Source organism: Polyodon spathula, chromosome 2 (genome assembly GCF_017654505.1).
Source record: "Polyodon spathula isolate WHYD16114869_AA chromosome 2, ASM1765450v1, whole genome shotgun sequence".
Classification (NCBI taxonomy): Eukaryota; Metazoa; Chordata; class Actinopteri; order Acipenseriformes; family Polyodontidae; genus Polyodon; species Polyodon spathula.
Window position 1 is genome coordinate 89,281,833 of NC_054535.1, and position 17,926 is coordinate 89,299,758.

The following is a 17,926-nucleotide window of genomic DNA, read 5'->3' on the forward strand; positions in this document are numbered from 1 at the left end:
GGAGGTTGCCTGAGTGAGAGTGACAAGGAGATAGATTTCATTATTTTATTTTACTTGTTGTAGTTCACGGCAGACTGTAGTCCGTATTTGTTACCGTGTTAAAATAATATATGAGTGACAGCCATTCTTACATTTCTATTGGAAACTCCGCTTGCGAGATTTAAAACGAGATTACAATCACGAATGGAGGCGTGTTAGTGGGATTTAAAACTGTATTATAGTTAAAATACAGAAGAATGTGCCGTGACCATAGCGAGATTTCGTTCAGGAAGACAGCAAAGGAAAGAAGGTACAACATAAGTACTGTCGAGTTACTCAAGCATTTTAGTAAGTAACCGAAAACACCAATTTCATTCAGTATATCAAAAACAAAAGCCCCCCCAAAATTAAAAAAAAAAAAAACTCGAAAATAGCTAAAAATAAGCACCGAAAAAAACAATTAATAAAAGACGAAAAACAGAAACCGTAATTATAATGTTTACATCTGCAACCGCTTAATATAATTCTGCACTACTTTCAGCGAGTCTTGTAATTTAAACCGTATTTTGGTGATTGCCAATTGCAAATATTCGTGATACAGTTTGCATTACATAATAACAGTGTAAATAGTTAAAGAAAAGAAAATAGAGTTCTGTTTTTCTCAGTGGCATGGGTGAAATGCACCTGTCTCGGTTCTTGTTAATACTGTATAACAAGGCAGTAGTAGAACAATTCAGACACAGCGAGACAACTAAGGGAAAAGGGTACTCTTCTAGGACATTTTCTCATGTATATACAAGGCGTGCAAACCAAGACCTGTATCAGATTTAAAACAAAATGGAAAAAGAACAATCTAACTGAAGCTGAAACGTCTTTTTATGCACAATTAGGAGCACAATAGGGCAATATAATTAATTCTCAACGAAGAAAAAAATAAATAATAAATACTGGAAATGACTTAGCATACTCCAAGCCTGCAGATGGTGTACTTAAAGCGGCATCCACCAGTGTTCTAATTTGTTTTGGAAGCCCTTCCTCCTGCGCCTTTTTGTATTGTGGTTTCCCCTTTCAGGAAATCTGGGTGGGTTCTCTGATCTCAGTTCCTGTAGTGGCAAGCTGTATTTATTACAGAGCAAGAGAGGGGTTGTGGAATACAGTCTACAGAGAATTTATACCGTTAGGAAAAGGTAAATAAAAATGTCTTCAAATTCCAACCTGACTACTATGCGAAGACTGGTGGAACAGTTAAAATTGGAAGCAAGTGTTGAGAGGATCAAGGTAGGTGAATTTTGAAATAAAAGTAATCATAAATAATACTAATAAAAAGATACAAACTTTCTACAGTAGATTAGGTAATCGGCGTTAGAGAATTGTTATTTATTTATTGGTATATTAAAAAGGAATAGTGAATAATATTCTATGTATCAAAATAAAGCTTTTGTTTTTGTTTTTTTAAATGGTGTTGTTTTCTTCGTCAAATGTAATACGGTGAGGAGAAAGCAGTGTTTTAAAAGGAATCCAAATGAGTAAGGAACTGCCAGGAAATGCATTTTACGGTATTAATAAAATTATACATTTTTTTAAAAAAAATAACTAAACTGCTATTAACACACGCAATTAAGTTAAATGGAATTATGTTTTTATAATCTGTCAATCTGACGCTTACATTTTATATTAAACGTGAAAAAAAAATTCAGCGTTAAACTAGCCAAGACTGAAATGAAGACACTAGTGTATACAGCTACTGCTAAAATAAATGGAAAATAATTAGTAATAAATAATAAAACAAAGGTTTTAATGATTCCTGTAAGCAACTTCCAGTTTACTATTTAGTCATAAATAAGAACTATAATCAGCAACACCATACATTGCCCAATAGTCCTAAACGTATCTATAAACACCAGGCATTAAACTATACGAAGATAAAGCACAAAGATAATGTTTATGATAAAACTAATAAAACCTCTGCATTTAGTCATCAACACACAGGCTTTACAGAAACAACATGCTTAGCAATATGGTAAACTAGTAATGCACACCCTATTTGCGTTGCTTGTGGCAATTTATGCTCTGGTAAAATGAAAATATGTTGCACTGGTAATATATTGGTTCCTTTATTGCAACATACATTAGCGTTTCACAGGAGGCAGAAAACAGATGCTGGTCCTTTTTCCAAATCCTTTCTTTATTTCTTTCCTTCCTGCTGGACACTCTTGAGCTCCCAAACCAGTCGACAGCTCTGTTACTGGACGCTCTCTAAACACCCAGACCAGAGACCACAGCTCTGTCAGCAACACAGAATTCAATTACAACAAAATACAAGAGCCAGCCAACCAGAACAGCAACAACACATAAAATGGCTGTGCAGTGCCTTTTATAACCTTAGCACTGCCTCTTTATTCTAATAGGGTTCCTGGAGCTTACACACATGGTGCTCCCTCTCCCCACTGGCTCCCTGCTCTTGGCTTGCACCTTTTGCAGGAGTCCTTGAAAGGGCTGGCATTTGTGGGGGGAGGGGACGGTGGGGGGGAGTTGTACTGGCTGCTGTCGCTGCTCCTGGTGCTCCGCTACCTGCTCGCGTCTGTTGCAGGAGCCCTTGAAAGGGCTGGTACTTGGCACTCTGGTGTGGCGCACTCAGGCGCTGGGCACTACGGAACTGGTATCCACGGCGGGTCTCCCCATCTTGCAATGGTGGCTGACCACAGCTTGAGGATCATCAGCCTCCCTGTCAGGCAGGGACAGTGCACTATGTAGTGCTCACACTTCCCACAGGCAAAGCATCTCTGCAGGACGCCCCACTCACTCAGGTAGGTTCCCCCATGTAGCCGGCCGGGGTGCGGGGTATTCCCGCGGCGGCAGCACCTCCCACTGGCATTAATGCGGGCAGCACCTCCCCCTCCGACGCTGGAGACGGCACCTGTCCCCTTACTTGCCTCCAGGAACGGCCGCTCCTCCTGCTTTCACTTTTAGGCAGGCAGTACACCTTGTGCCCGAACTCCCTGCAGGCAAGGCACCAGCCTTGATCCTCCAGGCCACCAAGGAGGTCATCAAGTCCGCCATCCCGCTGGGTCTGGGATGGGTTGGGTTTATAGTGGATCCACTGGGCCATCTCTTGTCTCCTAAGTGTTCCTGCTTGATGCTCGTAGGTTTGTTCTTAATTCCACTTCCTAACGCCAATGTAGTGTTTCGCAGGAGGCAGAAAACAGAGGGATGCTGGTTCCTTTTCCAAATCCTTCCTCTATTTCTTTCCTTACTGCTGGACACTCCCTCAAGAACCCAAACCAGAGTCGACAGCTCTGTTGCAGCAACACTGGATGCTCTCTCAGCACCCAGACCAGAGACCTAACACAGAATTCAAGTACAACAAAATAGAAGAACCAGCCATTGGAATGGCGGTTCAATGCCTTTTTAACCTTAGCCCCGCCCATTTATTCTAATAGGGTACCAGAGCTTACACACATCCCATTGGTCCACAGCCACCCACTAGGACCAATGGGCACAGACAAACAGCAGCCAATAAGGACAGACAAACAACAGACAGTCACAGTAGAGACACAAAAGGCATGGTGCACAGCTGGAATTACAGACACAGACAGAGGTAAATCAACAGTGTCGGGAAATACAGAGCGGGAAGGAACGAACATACAGCGCATAACCACATATAGACACGGAACACAAATAGACACGGATCGCTACAATATTGTGGCTTGCCAGGTTTATTGTGCAGTACAGTATATGTATGAAATAAAGCATTTGTCCGTTTTGTAAAACTGGAACTGAAGGTATATACATTCAGTGCCGAAAAAAAGTTTGTGAACCCCAATGATAATTATGGAAATGCCATAGTTTTACCATGATTGCCTGAACAAGAATAATGTTCATGGAAGGATAGCCAGGAGGAAACCACTGCTCTCTAAAAAGAACGTTGCTGCCCGTCTGAAGTTCGCCAAAGAGCACATAGATGATCCGCAAGACTTCTGGAACAATGTTCTCTGGGCAGACGAGTCAAAGGTAGAACTTTTTAGCCTCAAGCATGGTGGTAGGAGTGTGATGGTTTGGTGCTGCTTTGCTGCCTCAGGACCTGGATGGCTTGCCATCATTGACACAACCATGAATTCTGCATTGTATCAGAAGATTCAAGAGGAGAATGTCAGGCCATCCGTCTGTGAGCTGAAGCTGAACCAAAAGTGGGTCATGCAGCAAGACAATGATCCTAAACATACAAGCAGATCTACAAAAGAATGGCTGCAGAAGAAGAAATTCCGCATTTTAGAATGGCCTAGTCAAAGTCCGGACCTAAACCCCATCAAAATATTGTGGCAGGACCTGAAGCGATCTGCCCATGCAAGGAAGCCCTCAAATGTCACTGAGTTGAAACAGTTCTATAAGGAGGAATGGGCCAAAATTCCTCAAAACCAATGTGAGAGACTGACCAACAGTTACAGGACACGCCACCAGTTACTGAATCTAAAGGTTCACATACTTTTTCACACATGGATGTTGAATGTTGACTCATTTGTGGATAAATAAATGTTGAAAAAGTATCACGTTTTTGTGTCATTTGTTTAATCAGGTTATCTTGCTCAATTATTAGACTTAGATTAAGATCTAATAACATTTTAGGTTTGAAGTATGTGAAAATCCTAAGGGGTTCACAAACTTTTTCTCTGCACTGTAATTGAAGATCTGTCGTATTGTTGGTTTTTCATTTTGTAAACATTATTTTATCGTCATTTTTTGTTCCTTTGGTATTTTAAGACTGGAGTAAATATGTTGAAAATGTGCTCCGGCGGGCCCTGTTTGCAGAGCTTTAAATAAGCCAGCACCATTCTAGAACAGTTCAGTAAACATTGCATTGTATCAGATTAATAAAAACTATTACTGCATACTAGATGAATACGTCTGGTATTCCATGTATAAAAATCCTATCCGTAGCCAAATGTGTTTCTTCCTGTTGTATTATAGCAAACTTAAAAGGCTGTAAAAAAGCTTTTTGAAATGTGGAACATTTATGTTTTTATATATATATATATATATATATATATATATATATATATATATATATATATATATATATATATATATATATATATATATATAAACAAGTATGCCAAATCAGATAATGTACAGGGATGGGATTGTTTATGCAGATACTCACATTTCATAATTCAGAGGCTAACAGTAGTGTATTTTACAGGCACTAGACTACACACTACTTCCTTTTCTTTTGTGAGTTTTTAGCTCAGGTTTATCACTCAGGCCACACAATATATATTTTTTCCACCTTTTTTTTTAGTTTTTCGGATAAGTGTTTCAGAACTGCTAGTCCAGAGCCTTTAAACATTACCACATGGAAGGAACAATTTACATATGGAAACATGCAAAAGTAGCACATGAAAGAAACACAAGCATGTATTGTTGATGAATGCCTGGTGGTTTACTTTTGCATGTATGACAGTTACAGTTAAGGCTGTGTTTGTCACTGCTGCCATACCGTGTGGGTAGATTCTGTTGTTATTCTTTTTTTGCCAGTGTATGTCTTTGCACTGTGTTAAGAATGACAGGGTTAATATATGTACACTGTCTGGGCACTTTATTAGGATCTGTACCGAATATCCCTGATCACAGTCTTGTTGGAAAGACTCCACAAAGTTCCCTCCACTGAAAGTCCATTCAGTTGTTAATATGACAAATACATGGTTAAAGTTTGTCCCAAACATGCTGAATAGGATTCAGATCTGGGGATTGTTGTGGCCAGGGAAGATGTCGGAAGTCTCCGTCATGCTCCTCAAACTGTTTGCACACAGCTAGTGTGGTAGATGGTTACGTTATCGTCTTGAAAGTAGCCATCACCATCAGGTTGCAAGTGCGTTATTGTTGGATGGACTTTTTTCTACAACAATGTTTAAGTAAACTACAGCATTCATAGTTTACATCGTTGCAGGAGAACATGCCTCTCACCAGGGTGATGGCAAATCTAATTGGGTAGACTGGTTCTAATAAGGTAGCCAGGCAGCGTGACTGAAGAAATTGTTCCCGTAGCTCCTTTTGTGCCTAGCATTGGAGCCAGGAGGCAGGTCAAAGTACGCATATCCATCTTACTTGAGATTCCTAGATACTGTGGCAGTGTGAGCCCCTGCCCCGTGTGTATTCGATACTTAGTATTTGTTGTCTTTGTGTTTGTTCAGTCAGTGTTTGTTTTGTTTTGTTTAAACTGTTATTTTGCAATAAACCAGCACAACAGCGCAATTCACAATTCACTCGCTACTCTGTGTGTTTGTGTTCCGGGTCTGACGTCACCACTAAAGCCATCCTGTGACAATACACAATAAAAATGTTTCAATTCCTGTCTGAAGTACTGAGTTAGTGATGCCAATAGATTGAATCTTCCGCCTGTGTTCTAAAAATATGTCGCTTGGTTGCACATGCACAGAAGAGGAAGAAACATTATGAAACCCACTTTGAAGCGCAAGTGCAAAGGCAAAAGAAAATAGGAACTAACACAATTGCAACACAAAGACATGAAGAAGTTCAGTTTCTGACCTGGTTTCGTGAATTTTTTACACCGTGTATATGGAGTGTTCGCTGTGTAGTTTCTTTCTTTTTACATCCAGTGAACATACAGAGTTCATTAAAGGTTTTCATTAAAATTGTTAAATTTGGCACAAGGTCATGCTTTGCTTTGTTGTTGTCCATTTTCAAATTATTGATATTCGTCGGGGCCTGGTTGTGTGACGTCATCCTGAAAATAAATATTGATAAAAATCGAAATATGCTGAAAAATAAATGTCGATTTTATCCGTCGAAACTAAACTTTTTTTTTTTTTTAAATCGAATTCTGGCAAGCTTAAATGTGGCCCAAGAAAATATAATGAATTTGTTTTAATGTATGTGACAGGATGACGCTGAGTGGTGACGTCAGGCCGGAATGCAGGAAGAACACAAACAAGGTAACTGCAGTTCAAAAAGATGTGGTGTGGCACCGTTTATTAAAGAACAAAAATAAATAAAATATGTAAACAAAAAAACACTTGCGCACAGAGCACAAATAAACAGATAAACAAAAAACAAATTTAAAACACATAGGTCAGGCTGGGCAATTGCCTTCACTGTTCCCATTTTTTTTTTTTTTTTTTTTTTTTATTATTTTAAATTTCTCTTCTCTCTCGTTCCGCCTAGCTATAATTATTCAATTACCCCTCGGCCAAAATCTGCATGAGTTTATTAATTATGTGTGACTGCCGGCTAGTTTAACAACACACTAGCCGACAGCCACACATTACCACAAGATTTTAAAAACAAACACATGGTTCTCACCGTCATAAATACAATAACAAAAACACAAAATAAACACAAGGGCGGAGGGGGAAACCCTGTTCTAAAAATAAATAATGTACAGGTCTGCTGCCCTTGTTACAAAGCAATACGGAGGTTTCTTTTTTTCTTATCACTATACATACATCTGCATTGTTTTAGGATGGCTGAGAAAAACTTGTATCAGTTTCCTGCTCATCGTTCTTGTGTGTGTGTGTGTGTGTGTGTGTTTTTACAGAATGAAAACTGTTTAACGGATTGGAGTTACTGAGATTTTTCAGGATTTCTTGGCGCTCATTATTCTTGTACCTTTTTGCCCAATGGTTTCCCATAGAAAATATATTTATCATTATTTACAAAGCCTTATGTTTAAAATGTATCACTCATACAAACCTTATGTAAAACATCTACATTAAAACATATATATATATATATATATATATATATATAATATAAGTTTACAACTGAGTCATTGCTCACAAGAAGACATTCTTTACCATAAGAAACAACGTCAACTGTGCATATTGGCTTGTTGGACCAGTCTTGGCAGTCACCACAGCAGAAAACACTTTTCAAGGGTAAAATAAAGAAAAAACATATGTTTGGGAACTGATGTCGACCTCATTCCCATTTCTTAGCCATTTAATACCAAATCCACTCCTGAAAACGATTAATTCCCTTAAATAATTATGAGCAGAGATAAATACTATGAGTAAAATTATATAAAATGTCTCATATGCCCAGATTCTTGAATATTGCCTGCCATAGTAGTTCATTTCACATTGTAAAAAAAAATCATAAGGTGTGAAGAGGAAAAGTGTAAGAGAAACTTTTTTTTGTTTACACTTAAAAAAGCGAGACTGTTATTTTTAAATATATAAACTGGTTCTTACATGGTCAAACCATAATTGGGTCACAGATTTCTGTCTCTTAGAATTAGCTGAGAATAACAGAGAACAGACATCTCAAATGCAGATAAGAAAGGGGAAGCTATAGGCATGTTTTCTGTCTTTGCAGCAAACTGCATTCAATACTGTGATTTGGAAAACAGAAATAGTAGACAGTTTGTCTTTGTCTACACAGCGTTTAAAATGTTTGACATATATACTGTGCTTCTGAGAAATTCTAATGCATTAAAAATCAGTTTAAAAATAATTCACATCTGGTTACACAGACCCTTAATTGTGGACTACCTAATGTTACAGTGAAGCTAAAGTAATCCAAGATTAGCACTAATCTAGGTCTTTGCAATCCAGAGAAAAGTTTAAATTCATTTCAATTGAATTATCATGCTTGAAATACAAATATGCCAGTTTATTTTTCAAGCAAAGTGGTTGTTGTTGCAGGTGTCCCAGGCTGCTGCAGAGCTCCAGCAGTATTGCCTCCAGAATGCCTGTAAAGACGCCCTGCTGGTCGGAGTACCAGCTGGAAGCAACCCCTTCAGAGAGCCCCGTTCCTGCACTCTGCTCTAAACATGAGGTACACCACCTTTATACAGTGGAACGTTGCACCTACATTAGCAAACAGCACACATTCTTGCTACTTTAAACCTGTCTGAAAAATCACAGGCATAGAAGGCTTGGTGGTTCAGTGGTTAAAGAAAGGGGCTTATTACCAGGAGGTTTCCAGTTCAGACCCAGCTCAGCCACTGACTCTCTGTGTGTGACCCTGAGCAAGTCACTTAACCTCCTTGTGCTCTGTTCTTTGGATAAGACGTAAAACCGAGATCGGATGTGACTGCAGCAGCAGTTGTGATGCATAGTTCACCTCCTAGTCTCTAAGTCGCTTTGGGGAAAAAAGCATCTACTAAATTACAAATGAATTCATTTGTTAAAATAAGCAAAGAGTTTCAAAAGCAGGGGTGTGCTGGTACTCGTATTTTACATTCAGGAAGCTTTTGTCGGTAAGCATTAAATAAATCCATTCATTTAATGTGTTGGTTTCAAAACAATTGCATACAAATCAGTGGCATTCACTTCTGTGTTTTAAAAGGTGATTAGAAGGAGGTTTTCCTTGCCCCCATGCGCACTGACATTTTTACTGTCGTGCTGCGTACCAAGCATGTAAACTCACAGTGGTGCAAAATGCAATTACTTCATCATGGAAATGTGACCGTCCTTTAAACCGAACTGAAGAGCTACCGCTGTGGAAACTGGGATTTGTATTTCTTCGTCGAGTTTACTCAGAGATTACATCTTCCCCAGGACTACAATCCCACAATTCACTGCAGCGATGATGCATTTCTAAGGAAAGTGAAGTAAAAAATTATTTTGTATCAAAAGTGTAAAAGAAAAAGTAGACAAATAATCGCTTAATCATTTAAATGTGCTTTTGGTTAGTTTGATCATGACAGGTTCTATATTAAACAACACTGTCAGATTGGTATTGATTGAAACTATTACTGTGCAAACAAGGGAAACCGAGGGACCGCATTGTTTCTGTGCTGAGTAGTTAACCAGTTTTATTCCATTTAATGAACAGCTTCAAATTTCTTAAAGGTGGTTGCTCGGAAAATATGAGTATCGGCACACACCTATTCAACAGCATTTTGTGTTCTTTTTTTTTACATGACTATTTCATGATGCTTTATGGTATTTTTCTCTACATCTGCTATTACCTGACTTTGAGCCCCGCCAACTCTAGGCAGGCCAGTTGAAAGATCACACTGCACCTCATATTCAGCGTTTTCAGTTGTTGAAAAGGGACATTGGTTATAAGCCTGGTTAGTAATGATTTAAGCAAAAACATCAATAGAGAATAGTGAACACACCTTATAGGATATTAAACAGGAAAGACATATCAAAGTACATAGTGCTAACAAATAAAAATTCCAAAAAATCTTTAGTAATATATATTGCCATAACTTTGTGGGTCTTTGATTTGCCTCTTTGAAAAATGCACACATTATGGTACATTTGTTTTTTTAATGGTAATTTGTTTAAAACTGTTAGTAAATAGGTTTAAAATGTGTTTTTTTTTTCTTTCTGTGAAACAACTAAAAGGGCTTTTAAAGTCTTGCATTTAAAAGCAGAAGCAATTCACCTGTATTCATATAAATACAGCTACGCATAACAATTGTAATAAAGTGTGTCCAGCATAAAGGAGAGTAAAAGCCGGGGTAAAATACAGAAAATCAGAAACCCTAACTATATTAAACAGACTCCAATGAATTATGTTTGAGTGTAAAGTGGTACTTGATTGTGGGAGACTCACGGTTTTAAAGTTCTATTCAAATTAGAGCAATGTGCCACTCAACTATTCCAAGCGACTAGTTGCCCTACAGTGTACTTTCTCTGTTACACGTTATAGAGCATTTTTAAAACCAGGCGTTTTTTTGTATTAATTGTTAAAAAGTGTTTAAAAGAAATTAAATATTTAATGTGCTTTAAATATTTTTAGTAGTAGTACAACGAATAGCTGGATGGTGCCCACATTTTATCATGGTAAAAGCTTATAAAACCTTGCTTGCAGCCTGTTGATCCCTTCTGGTTGATTGGATCTTACAAACAGCTCTTTGTTTTTTTACAGAAACTGGCTTTGCAAGTCTGAACTGAAGCATGACGCGACTATCGATTGCTGCCTATTCCGTTTTGAGGGGTCATGATTGCAGTGCCATTAAATTTCCGTGGCCAAAATGTATTTATCAGTACCTTTTTATATTCTCTTAAAAGAACCTTTTGCTAATGTGTATAGTATTATATATATATACAGTTACACACGTTTTTTGTGAAATCTGGTTTTAGTACTGCTTTACCTATATAATGTTTACACTTGTAAAATGTGGGACTTTTTGCCAAATGTTTTTAGTTTACCAAGGTGCCTGTTTTACCAATAGGTTATTTCCTAGTAATGATATGATTCCAACTAAAATTTCACATTATTCTGTGTTTAACTTGAAATGTATAAGTAGCAGAGATGACCAATATACACTGGCAACCATTTCAGTTTCACATGAATTGTGTTATTCTGTTAAATATACCACACAAAAGGAAAACAGTTAAGGAGTAAAGAAAAAACAAGTTGTATAAGTTGTATGGCCTATAGGTGGGAGCTCTTTGTGGAGTCTGCATTACCCGTAACAACATTCTATTGCCTTTTTTTCTTACTTTTTCTCAGAAAGTAAGCCGACCACAGAGAGAAGTTACAACAGTGCGCAAGTTATTGAGTTACAAATGTTGCCAGTGTACACCTGCCTATATACTACATGTCTCAGTGCTAGTTGGAACAATATCCTTCTACACTAATGGTTTGTCTTGCTGCTGCTTTTAAAAAAGGTCTACGTTTTAACAAAGTGCCCCTGACATGCACGCTTTGTGCCTTCTGCTGTTTGTTATGGCAGGCAAAAAATACTTTTTATACAGTTAAGCCAGTGTTGTTTATGTTGGGATAAACTTCTTGCTTACACTTTTAGGGTTACATTTGTGTTATTGAAATATGTGGAAAACCAATGTAGCTCTTTTTTATAATAAATATATTAAAGTATTTCATGCAAAAACAACTGTGCCTCTTTCTTTTTTTGCGTCTGGAAAAGCTGAATCCTTCTCAAGCCAGCTTGTGTAGATCCACAGAACAAACATTCGGCTTCCCTGTGGCTTTTGTGATGAGCCAGTTTGCTGCTCACTTGTACAGCTTGTTACAGCTCTATCCATGTGGCTCTTGACCACAATGTACCCTGGCAATGCTCCAAGTCACATTTATGAGTTCCCATTGAAGTGGGAATAGGACAACCTGTACAATAGTGAATTATTTGAGAGGAAAAATAAGTTTGTCACATTTGTAAAACCCTATGACAGTGATTGCAAATCAGGCAAGTATGCATCCTTAGTATTTAGTTGTATTTATCATGCAGTCTTTCTCTGAAACATGTTTTCGGAAAGTTCCTTTGGTCATATGAAATGTGCTGATGTACTAAAACAGGGATGGAAATAAGACTCCTATTGCATAGCAGTTTCACCCATTCTAGGTTTTACAACGTGCTTGATTAGCGTGTATTGGTAGCAAGCCCAGGTGTGTCTTATTAAGCTCCTAGTAATACCAGGAATGGATCAAACTGCTACGCAATGACAGTCTTATGTCTATAACTATAAGTATATGACATTACTTAATTCTGTAAATTAAATAACATGCTTTAAATAGTTAAACTAGTAATGCTGCAAATAACTGCAGGGAGCCCACGCATTTGAACTATTGCTCAAAGTACTGTATATACTAATAATAGTCTATTTTAAATAGTGCTTTTCATGTAGTACATCTCAAAGTGCTTTACAATTAAAATCACAACAGACACCCACAACAGTCTATTAAAAAGTAGTCATTTAAATAAAGTAAGTTACAATTTAAGTAGACACAAGTTTATAAATGTATGTTTTAAAAATACTAACACTTCCTGAGTCCTTAATTTCAAGAGAAAGAGCATTCCAGTGCCTAAGTGCGTAACTGCAGAATGCCCCGTCACCCTGCTGCGCGGTAGCCTCCCAGCCCAGATGGTATTTACAGGAACAGACGCAGAAAGCTGCAAGTTAAATTGTGCTAAGGCACACTTTTAATAAACAAAACATTAACAAAATAGAAGATACAAGGGACAAAATAAAAGGTCTACGCAAAACACTCAGATATAAACACAGCAGAGCTACATTCCCATGTGTTCTAACGGGGAGAAATTTAACACCCTCCCTGCCAGCCTACTATTCATCACACACCCGTGCACCAGCAGGGCTATCACCCTGCCACACACCTAGAGCAGAGCCTGGTTATAGGGACACTTAGCTGTCCAGAAGCTGCAGATCGCAAGCTATGCACAGGCATGTAGCTAGTTACAATGTCTAAAATGTAACTTGGAGCCAGACCATTCAAGGCTTTAGGCCAACAAAAATATTTTAACCAATCTTTTGGCAGCCAATACAATAATAAAAATAATGCAATAATAATGCATGTACATACTGTAGCCTACTGAGAGCATTTTTTGATGCACCCGCTAGCAAGGCATTGCAGTAATGAAGTCGAGAAGAGACAGTCATGTAATAGCTTCTCCGCATCCGGTAGAGAACAGGTGGTAGTCGAGTAATGTTACAGGAGTTGAAAAAATGACACCTTGTTGATATTCTGCACGTGAGACTCAAAGGTTAAACTAGGGTAAAAAATAACAGCAAGATTCATAATTTCAGAGCCAGACAGAATTTCAATCCCATCAATTACCATGTTAAAGCGATCAAGTTTGCACAATTGAGAGCCAAGCAACATTACCTCTGTCATTTCACAATTCAACTGCAAAAAGTTCTGTTGCATCCATAATTTATTTTCAGCCAAGCCGTGTGAAAAGTACAGAAACAGACACTTCAGTGTCAGGTTTAGTCTGTAAATGAGTCTGAGTATCGTCCACATATGAGTGGAAACGTTGTGATGACAGATTATCTGGCTGAGTGGCAGCATATAGATGCAGAACAAGACAGCTCCCCGTATAGAACAGTGGGTATGTATCCTGTTAAGATTGTACTATCAGCTCTCCGTTTACACAAATGCTTGTGTTACATGTCACAACAACTGAAAGCATGATGAGGATTAACTTCAAAATAAATAAGGAAGCCAGAGTTGTGACAATGTTTTGTTTTTTGGTTTTTTTCTTGGGTTTCTAATTTACTATGCTACCCAGTCTGGTAGGACCTGTGTCCTAGGACATATAATAAATTACTTTTTTTTTTTTCCAGCCCATGTTGGCCGACTTCATCACGTACTCCTTGTTCTCAATTGGCTCTTCAGGGAGTTCTGACTCAACACCAAGAATTGGTAAAACCGGCAGACTATGAGCCGGAAGAGGGCATCCCTCTCCTTGGTTGTCAGCAGGGTGAGGCTCTCCGGCCAGCATGTGTCCCCCAACACAGAGGGGATCCTGCCCTTCCAACCTCATGAACACGATGCCGATCGCTACCTCAAACACATGATTTGTTTCCAAAAAGGAAATGAATGCATCACCAGCCAAACATTTAGCTTTCTTTAATTAACACATTTAGACAAGAAATGTGGCTATGGGTAACTAGGTGTGGTCAAATTACCCACAAACACATGAAGTGAAAAATAAATAGCCATGTTACTTTTCACTTTCATTATTCAATATGGGCATCACTGCAGTCACATTGAAACTAAAGTCTAGAAAACACACCAGCTGGGGAGCTGTGAGAGTGTTGCATGGGTAACATTATTTTAGAAGCCTTGCTTGGCCTTAAATGCAATAGATTGCATTTCATTATTTTGCAGTGCATTATCAAGAAACACAGTAACTTAAAGACCACAGTATATTTTAACTTGGGTGAAACAAGCAGGAGCCACAAGTATGATTAATGGTATTATAATTAGTGTGCACTGGAGCAAGGTGACAACCTCATGAAATCAACATAATGCATTCCTTCCAAAAGCTATTCGAGTTGTAACATTCATGGCTATACAGAGCTGCACTGCAATACCTCAGACTCGGTCACCTGCTCCAGTGGATAGAGCAGAGCCTCCAGTCTACAGCATATGTGATCATAAACTAATGGCAAGCCGTACCGATAGACTCCAGAGTCAAGAGTCAGTTTCTCTGGTCAGCAGTGCTGTGGGGGTGGGCAGCCTCTTTTCCCTCACGAATGTGATTCGAGTTTATGTCTCCACCATCTCTGCATTGCAGCTGTCCACGGAGTTGAATATCTTCACAACATAACTGCCGCTCTCCGAATCCTAGATATGGAAATTGTGGTGGGCGTAGCTTGGCAAAGGATTGAGCTGAGATACGGTCTGCCCAAATATGTGTGTGATGAGTCAAAGGGATTTCGGTCTGTGATTCAGCCTCCCGACAGTAGATGGCATCAAACCAACTCGGGACTTCCCTTACCAAGATCTCGTGACCATGGCAAAAGTCATCTTTTGAGGGGCGGCACCTTGGTGAGGGGCGGAAGTATGAGTATGTAAATTCCAGCCACTGGAGTCAAGGGAAGGATAAGGACACTTGTCAGTTGGGGATTGGTGTTCCACTGACTACAGAGGTGGGACAATACATACTAAAGGGAACGTACTACTGTGTTCGGGGTTGGTCTGAAAGTAAAATAGGAGGAGTAACGGGTGGAGGGAGAGACTAGTTTGGTACAGCGGGATTTAAAAAAAACAAAAAAAAAACACTAACATTTCTTTTGTCTTTTTTTGTTTATGTATGGTTTACCACGAAGACGATTAAAGACGAGTTATCACGATCGGTTTTGGATTTTACCCCTGCACTCCTTCCCTCACACCATTTTGTTTTCTTTTGTTATTTTTAATTATTTTGTTGTGTATAGATAATAAAAATAAATTATTTTATTTCTGTACACATAAATTACTGTCTGGACATTCCATTTAATACACCCTCGCCTCACAATACGCTTAACCAGTTCGGCAGCCTGTGATTGGTATTGATAATAAGTGTCTACAGTTTGGGGGAAACATTGGGGAAACAAATATCAATTGGTTTGATATCGAGACCTTATACCACAGCATTTAAAAATAATATAACTTTCTTAAACAAAATTCCATTGTGCAACTAAATAATTACTGGCAGCAATATGCACAAGGAGTGAAAGTGAATACGAGAAAACGTCTTTCAAATACAGATGAAACATAAACTACTGCTACATCTGAGCTAAATAATCAACATGGACAAGCCTCAAAAAATGTATTTTCTTAAAACTGGACAGCCTGTTGTGGGAAGTATTGTAGTAGTATTGTAGCTGTGTTGCACCTTGCCAGCTTTGGCAATAGCAAGCTGTGAATTTTAATTCAAAAGAGAGGCAACAGCTGTTCATCACTTTATCCAATCAGAGGGAAAGTGAAGCTTTTCTTTCCCTATTGCTGATTTTACCCACTTACCATCAGCAAAAGATATAACCTTGACTTTACAGTACCAAAACTGTGGTATTTTCTGGGATATTGCCAGTGCCTTGCAAAGGACCATATGGACAGCTGGAAATAAATGATCTAAATGCATGGCTGAAATCGCGGTGCACACAGGAAGGCCTCACCTTCCTTGAACATTGGACCACATTCTACAACAAGGACTATCTTTATAGGCGGGACGGAATATCCTGCGGAATAAAAAAGGGAACCAATCTACTTGGAGAAAGGATCCTCGAGGAGGTTCAAAAGCATTTAAACTATAAAGGGGGAGAAATCAACAAAAAACATAGGAGACTACATAAAAACAAGGGCAATTAAGCTAAGATAGCCATTAAATGTATTTATCTAAATGCTCGAAGTCTACAAAAACAAAATGTTAGAACTTGAAGCTACTGCAGTAATACATAACTACGATGCAATAGGTGTTACAGAAACTTGGTTATCTGAGAGTGATAGAGACAAATAAAATTAGTGGGTATACACTGTATAGGAAAGACAGGCAGGACAAAAGAGGAGGAGGGGTAATAGTCTTCAAATCTTCTTGAAGCTCAGGTGTTAAATCTGTAAGAAAAAATCAATGCAGAATAAACGGGTCAGAATAACGGACAAAAGTTCAAAGGACATAATAGGGGCATGCTATAGACCACCAAATTCAGATACTGAGCAAAATAATCTGTTACACAATGACATTAGAAATCTGTATAAAAGGAGAAGCCATACTAATGGGGGATTTCAACCTCCCCCACATAATAAAAATAAAAACACCTGGTGGGGAGCACGACAGAAATAGTAGAAATGACATGACTGCTTCCTAATGCAATCTGTCAAGGCATCAAGTGGGAGGGGGGAGGGGTACCTTGATTTAGTCTTTTCAAATAACGAAGACAGAATACCTAGAGGTCAGACAACCATTGGCAAACTCAGATCACAACATGGTCTCATTTGAAGTGCTTTTTAAAACCACAAAAGTAATGACTAAAGCTAAGTTTACAATTTTAAAAAGGCAAACCATGAAGGAAAGAAACAGAGAATAACAGAAGTACATTAGAGTAAAATAGAGAAAACATCGAGAAAGGATGGCTATTTTTAAAAAAATGTAGTACTAGAGGCACAAAACAAATACATCCCAAAAGTAGACAAATCAAAATCTAAAACAAAATGTCCAAAATGGTTTAATAGATCAATTTAAAAAAAATATTCAGAGAAAAAAGGCACTTTACAGTGTGTTTAAAAGAGATCAAGAACAAAATACAAAGAGTACTTGAAGCTGCAAGTGCAAGCCAAAAATTAAATTAGAAAGGCCAAGAGAGATATAGAAATGAACATTGCCAAGGGGGCTAAAACCAATTCCAAACTGTTTTTCATATTGTAACAGCAACAGAACATTCACTGAGGAAGTAAAATGTCAAAGAGATGCAAATGGTAACTCTATAGATAAATAGAAAAAAATAGCAAATATATTAAACTATTACTTTTCACAAGTTTTCACAAAGGAGGATACGGACAACATGCCACATGTCGAGCTGTTCCTATCCAGTTTTAAATAACTTTAGCATAACAGTGGCATAAGTGTTAAAAGGACTAGGAGCTCTTAAAATAAACAAATCCCCTGGGCCAGATGAGATCCTCCCAATAGCACTCAAAGAAATGAAAGGAGCTATTTACAAACCACTAACTAAGAAAGGTAATACCGATCCACAAAAAGGGAGACAAAACCGAACCAGATAACTACAGA

General features: G+C 38.3%; 1 protein-coding gene across 1 annotated transcript; it reads left to right on the top strand.

The window, feature by feature from the left end:
• Nucleotides 1-1,090: 1,090 nt before the first annotated feature.
• gng10 (guanine nucleotide binding protein (G protein), gamma 10) lies at nt 1,091-11,770 on the top strand. The gene is made up of 3 exons (XM_041233916.1): nt 1,091-1,257; nt 8,640-8,772; nt 10,822-11,770. Exons 1-2 carry the CDS (start codon nt 1,177-1,179, stop codon nt 8,763-8,765), a joined length of 207 nt encoding a protein of 68 aa, XP_041089850.1. The 5' UTR covers nt 1,091-1,176; the 3' UTR covers nt 8,766-8,772; nt 10,822-11,770.
• Nucleotides 11,771-17,926: the final 6,156 nt, after the last annotated feature.

Excerpts from the sequence above, each read along its gene's own strand:
- gng10 (XM_041233916.1), top strand. The coding sequence starts at position 1,177 with ATGTCTTCAAATTCCAACCTGACTACTATGCGAAGACTGGTGGAACAG. Across the intron at positions 1,258-8,639 it reads CAAGTGTTGAGAGGATCAAG|GTGTCCCAGGCTGCTGCAGA; the intron begins GTAGGTGAATTT and ends TTGTTGTTGCAG.